Source organism: Zingiber officinale, chromosome 6B (genome assembly GCF_018446385.1).
Source record: "Zingiber officinale cultivar Zhangliang chromosome 6B, Zo_v1.1, whole genome shotgun sequence".
In the NCBI taxonomy this organism is placed as follows: Eukaryota; Viridiplantae; Streptophyta; class Magnoliopsida; order Zingiberales; family Zingiberaceae; genus Zingiber; species Zingiber officinale.
In genome coordinates this window covers 59588112-59594396 of record NC_055996.1, presented here as the reverse complement: position 1 = coordinate 59594396, position 6285 = coordinate 59588112, and the positions used below count along the sequence as shown (strand labels likewise).

Sequence of the window (6285 nt, the reverse complement as noted above, 5' to 3'; positions counted from 1 at the left end):
AGCCAGAGGCTGAATATCTTTATAAACTGCGTGGTGTTTGTTTTTATTTTTGTTATCATTCCAGCCGCTTGTGGCTGATGTATATGTGATATGTAGAAAGTTTCATATTGTCCGCCGTACAGGGGAGATGCTGCCGAAATTTCTTCGGACAGAGACTCCTCTGGGGCGTGACAACACGTGAAGCATTTTGTAGACAAAATGTCCTTTCATGCGTTCTCGGTAATGGGTAAAGCAAAAAGCAGACCAATTTTTGAAAAAAAATTACTAATTACATAAGGAGCGATCAAGAACATGAATTATATGATGACCCTAGTGCAGAGGGTGACCGAGCGAAACTACAACTCGGGTCTAGTCAGTCAACTGTACCTCTTTCGACTAAACTTGAAGGGAAAGCCAGTGATACGGGTTATAATGAAGGAACCCAGATGATGATGTGGCGATCAAAGTCAAGGTGATGGGGTGGTCAAAGTTAGTATAGTGGTGTACTCCCCATCTGATTCCGTCACTCGACCACAAGACGCTTAAGTCTAGCTCGATTGAATAAGGACTGGTCGGTTAAAGGGCGAACGAGTTTACCACATAAGATCGGCCAGCTAAAAGCCGACCGAGTTTAACGCCCTTATTTTCACAAGCCTTTTTATGCTCGACCGACTCTAGGGTTGGCTAGATTAAAACTAGTTAGCTTTACAAACCTCCTATGAACTCTCAATCGGATAAAGGTCGGCTAGGCTTAAAGAGACACTTGGCCTCCTACAAACCTCATATGAATGCCCGACCAAATAAAGGTTGATCGGGCTTAAAGAGGCATTTCGCCTCATACAACTTCCTATGAGCGCCCGACCGAATGAAGGTCGGCCAGGCTCAAAGAAGCACTTCATCTCCTACAAACCTCCTATGAATGCTCAACTGGATAAAGGTCGGCCAGGCTTCACCTCCTACAAACCTCATATGAATGCCCGACCAAATAAAGGTCGGTTGGGCATAAAGAGGCACTTCGCCTCATACAACTTCCTATGAGCGCCCAATCGAATGAAGGTCGACCGGTCTCAAAGAGGCATTTCGCCTCCTACAAACCTCCTATGAACGCTTGACCAGATAAAGGTCGGCTAGGCTTAAAGAGGCACTTCGCCTCCTACAAACCTCATATGAACACCCGACCAAATAAAGGTCGGTCGGGCTTAAAGAGGCACTTCACCTCATACAACTTCCTATGAGCGCCCGACCGAATGAAGGTCGGTCGGGCTCAAAGAGGCACTTCGTCACCCACAAACCTCCTATGAATGCTTGACCAGATAAAGGTCGGCTAGGCTTAAAGAGAAACTTCGCCTCCTACAAACCTCATATGAACGCCCGATCAAATAAAGGTCAGTCGAGCTTAAAGAGGCACTTCGCCTCATACAACTTCCTATGAGAGCTCGACCGAATGAAGGTCAGTGGGCTTAAAGAGGTACTTCGCCTCTTACAAGCTTCATATGAACGTCCAACCAAATAAAGGTCGGTTGGACTTAAAAAGGAACTTCGCTGCATACAACTTCCTATGTGCACCCAACCGAATGAAGGTCAGTTGGGCTTAAAGAGGCACTTTGCTTCCTACAAACCTCTTATGAATACTTGATCGAATAAAAGTCGGCTAGGCTTAAAGAGGCACTTTGGCTCCTATAAGGTGGTAAAGGCGAATACGCTCACCCTCAGCGCCCCCGCCAATCCGTCCTAAAGCCAACACGAAGAAGGTAAATCACGAACGATTACTAACCTTTAAAATAATGACTAATACATAAAGAAACTTTGGCTCCTACAAACCTCATATGAAGGTGAAGATGAGAGCTCTAATTTGTAGAACAGCACATTACAGAAAAAAAAAAATTAAAAAGTTGATGGCTCCCACATCATATTTTAGAAAGAGAAGTGAATAAAGAAGAATTGTTTGATGAGTTTAATATTGCAAGCCATGAGAGTTATTTAAACAGATTGTCCAAATAATAAATCATTAATTAAATATGACATACATACAATCATAAAAATTATAATCATATTAATAAATATGCTACATTAATTAAATATGACATACATACAATCATAAAAATTATAATCATATTAATAAATATGCTAAACTTAAAAATATTATCATTTACTATTGATTTGTATGGATCTTTGATGATGATATAAATAAGATAAATTTTAATTTATTAAAATTAATTTAAAATTTTTATTATTATTGCTGTCATTATACACCGATCCAAACAAGTGCACGCTAAAACATATTAGTTACGGCTAGAGTATATATTACCAGCTCCATTATTTATTTCAAACTTTCACAAAGTATTGCTACATGCAGCTTGTCAAAATTAAAGGAACAAACAATGACAGTCCGAAGAATGGAAAAAAAAAAAAAAGGAAAAAACATAAACCCGGTAGCAATTATAATTAATCATATAATTAACCATTGTATAGTTAATTAGCTCCTAGTTAATTAATTGCTTTGACCGCTTCAAATCTTGGTTCTTTGGGCATGTACTTCTGCTTCACGTACACGTCCATGTAGTCCCCGAAGAGAAACTCGGGGTAGGCGCCAGTGGTCTCGTCGACGGCGGAGGCCGAAGCCGGACAAATGACGGCCTTCACTGAAGGGTTGTAGAAGGAGGCGACAGAGCGGCGGTTGCCATTGCCGGTGGCGAGCACGCGGTGCCACACGCTCTTGTACCGCCCATTGCTGACCACCTCGATCTGGTCCCCGGTGTTAATGACGATGGCATTGGCCAACGGCTGCACGTCCACCCACTCGCCGTCCTTGAGGATCTGCAAGCCTCCGACACGGTCATCTTGGAAGAGGAGGATGACGCCGCCGGCGTCGGTGTGGGGGCGGAGGCCCAGCTCCACAAGGTCCAACCGCGGGCAGGGCGGGTAGTGGCTCACCTTAATTCAATGACGCAACATCAGAATTAAAATTAATTGTTTTATTTATAATTAAAGTCTCTTCTAGCTCTGTCAAGTGTCAATCAATATAATTCTCACCTTGGTGCCGAAGAACGGCTCGTGCTCGCCGTTTCCGGTGAACTGGTTCTTGAAGGTGCCCTTCTCCAGCCCCAGGTTCTCTTCCATGGTCTCCATCAATTTCTCAGCTAACTTTTTCACCTCCGCTCTGTACTCCCTCATCGTCTCCCTAATGATCAATTGATCCATCGAATTAATCAATTTATGTAACATATATAATAATTGTCATGAACAATTAATTAATTAATTAATTAATTACTTGAATTGGGGAGGGTGGGATGGCCACTGGTTGTCGTCTTGGAGAACAAAGACGTCCTCCCAGTCCACATCGTCCAACTTTTTCTTGTTGTTGTTTACTTCTCCAGCGACCTCTTCTTCTTCCCGAACGAGTTGGTCTAGGAGCTGTACCGGCCTGGACGCCTTGAAGGCCTCGGCTCTGTGCCTGTAGCACTCCGTGCACACCTTCTTCACGCGTTCTAGCAGCTCGACCGGAATCCCATGGTTCACCAGCTGCAAAAACATTAATTTTAGTAACATTAATTAATTCCCAAATTGACTGATCTAATTAAAACAGTTGTAATCTAATTAATTAACAGAGTCATAAAATAACAGACCTGGAAGAATCCCCACTGTTGGCATCCATTGTCGATCTGAGCCAGAGTCTCGGCCCTCTCCTTTCCTTCCAGCTTGGAGAAGTCGATTACCGGAATAGCCATGGAGAGAGAGAGAGACAGAGAGTACTGGTCGGCTTTTAATTTGCTCGGCTAGCTAGTTGCAATACAACTGCTGCTGGTGGAGTAGTACTGCTCGATCGGTGTGAGAAATTCCCGACGAGCGAGGGGGCGTTTTATAGAGCAGGATCAACGATGGTTCAGTACACGAGGAAGAAACTGAGAACCTACTGAAGGAGCTAGCCGTCCAACGGACTGAGCAATTAATAGTTTTGTTCAAGTTGTTTTCCTCTTGTTTAATTTGTAAGAAACATGTGAGGAAAACAGCAGCCTTCCTTTCCTCGGTCGTCTTTCCCAAATGATAAAAAACGAAAAGAAAAAAAAAACATGTTAATGTTCTTGAACTAGATTTGACTAGTCAAACCGATGTCTTTTCAAAATTTTGACAGATTTATCATTAATTACATGTTGATGATGAACCAAATATTTGTATAATTAATTGTCACTATCTATTACTGATAAGATAGCGATACCATATATCATACTCTTGTCCTTTTCTTTTTAATTTCTTCTTCACTAAAAATAATTCTCTCTTTTATTTTATCTTTCTTCCTAGATACTTCCTAACGATTATATTATTTGGTCGGTGAGTCAGTCGATCCATCTTGTACCATGTTAGAGATGTCAAATGGATCCGACCTCAAGTACCCAACTCAACAATTATTACAAAAGGCGAATACGTTCATCCCCAGCACCCCCGCCAACCCGTCCTAGGGTCAACACGGAGGAGGTAAATCACGGACAGCTACCAGTCTTTAAAATAATAACTAGTACATAAGAGAGGTATTTACCTTGGCTTTGCTAAGATTCGAACCTCAGACCTTATTTTAGTAACAACTCATGCGCTAGCCACTAAACTCATCCGAGCGGACCAAGTACCCAACTCAACCAGCACAATAACATAATGTCTCTTACTCAATTAGATGCATTAGACTAAAACTCTAATTCAAGTCAAAAACCTTACTCGATTTTTGATTCAATCACTTGCTATTTCTAAAGCTCTATAAAATTCTAGAAAATGACTGCAATGTGTAATGTTAGATGCATTAGACTAAAACTCTAATTCCATCTATAGTGACATCCATGTTGAATTCGAAGGGAAAATTATAAAGCTTCTTATCTTTTTCTTTAATGATTCTAACATTTTGATGCTGGGCAGAATTGTGATTATCCTGCAAGCTGACAAGAAGAGAAAAGATTGAGGAAAAGACAAGAAGAGAAACTTCGAAGAAGAAAACTTTTTATTAAAATTTGAGGCTAATCCATAAACATCTAAACATGACTCTTATATAGACTACAATCTAAGACTCAAATAAAAAAATATTATAATTAACAGATTTTAATTCCAATCTTATAAAGAATAGAAATAAATTTTTGTCCGAAAATAAAAATAATTAACTTAACTCAAATCAAGAAGTGGATCAAGACAAATCCTCTCTAAAAAATATCAGAAATATAAAAATTACCCTAAATATCCAAAAAAATAAAAATTATCAAAAATAAAAAAGGACCCTGAAAAGGGTTTAAACGGTAGAATTTGGGACTGAAAATTTGACAGTTACAGTTTCACTAGTAGCAAACGTAGATTTTTGAATTTTGCACTCATGACAACAAATAGAGCCTGATTCTGAGTCCCGAGTCAAAAGTTAAGCCCATTTGAAGTTTGAAGGTTCATATTGGGCTTCAACATAGGTTGGGCCTACATCAATCTCCCCGACTTGAAAAGAACTCGATCTCGAGTTCAGATTAACTTCATTAGCAATCATCAAATAAGGAGTTAGGTGTTTCATATTGAAGACATCAGAAGTCTTCACATGACTAGAAAGGCGCAACCTATAGGCATTATCGTTAATCTTCTGCAGTACCTTGCATTGTCCGATTTTTCGATCCTTTAGATTATTATATTCTCCAATAGGGAAACGATCATAAGTCAATACAGCCTAGACAAAATCTCCAATCTCAAAAAGTACCTGTCGACGATGACGATCGATCTGAGCCTTATACTTAGTATTGCTTTCCATAATTGTCTGTTCCACCTGCTCATGAATACCTCGAAGATACTCTGTCATCTCATCTGCTTTAGGACTAATTCGCCCTACACGTGGAACAAGGGCTAATCTAGAAGTCCTGATGGATTTTAGCCATAGACAATCTCAAAAGGACTCAATCTCGTGGTCCTATTTTTCAATCTGTTGTAGACAAACTCTGCTTGAGCTAACGCCAAGTCCCACTGCTTTGGTTTAGTTCTTGAAAGACATCTCAGAAGATTGCCCTGACTCCGATTCACCACCTTGATTTTGTAATGCCCGCCCCTCCTGCTAGGGCGGGGTTACTTACAAACATACATGCATATTAATCTATTTCTAAAGTAGCGGAAGTATTAATTTATATATTCTTTTATAATTTTAATTTACTTTCCTTTTAAAACCAATAACTAATTATCTGAACCTTTATAATCATATGAGCATGTTAAGCAAAATTTTAAATTTAAAAAGACATGATATCAATTTCCAACATAAGCATGAATAGGTATTAAGTAATCATGCAAAACATTAACATAAGA

At 39.9% G+C, this 6285-nt stretch overlaps 1 protein-coding gene across 1 annotated transcript; it reads right to left on the bottom strand.

Moving 5' to 3' along the window:
• Window positions 1-2259: 2259 nt before the first annotated feature.
• Window positions 2260-3837, bottom strand: LOC121992511 (1-aminocyclopropane-1-carboxylate oxidase-like). Its single transcript, XM_042546956.1, has 4 exons — window positions 3606-3837; window positions 3251-3501; window positions 3013-3160; window positions 2260-2913 (listed from the first exon to the last, which is right to left on the bottom strand). Exons 1-4 carry the CDS (start codon window positions 3705-3707, stop codon window positions 2467-2469), a joined length of 948 nt encoding a protein of 315 aa, XP_042402890.1. The 5' UTR covers window positions 3708-3837; the 3' UTR covers window positions 2260-2466.
• Window positions 3838-6285: the final 2448 nt, after the last annotated feature.

What these genes read in the sequence shown, in the direction of transcription:
- LOC121992511 (XM_042546956.1), bottom strand. Translation starts at nt 3,707, where the DNA reads ATGGCTATTCCGGTAATCGACTTCTCCAAGCTGGAAGGAAAGGAGAGG. An exon ending in AACAGTGGGGATTCTTCCAG is followed by an intron (nt 3,502 to 3,605) that starts GTCTGTTATTTT and finishes ATGTTTTTGCAG; the next exon opens with CTGGTGAACCATGGGATTCC. An exon ending in AGCCGTTCTTCGGCACCAAG is followed by an intron (nt 2,914 to 3,012) that starts GTGAGAATTATA and finishes CATTGAATTAAG; the next exon opens with GTGAGCCACTACCCGCCCTG.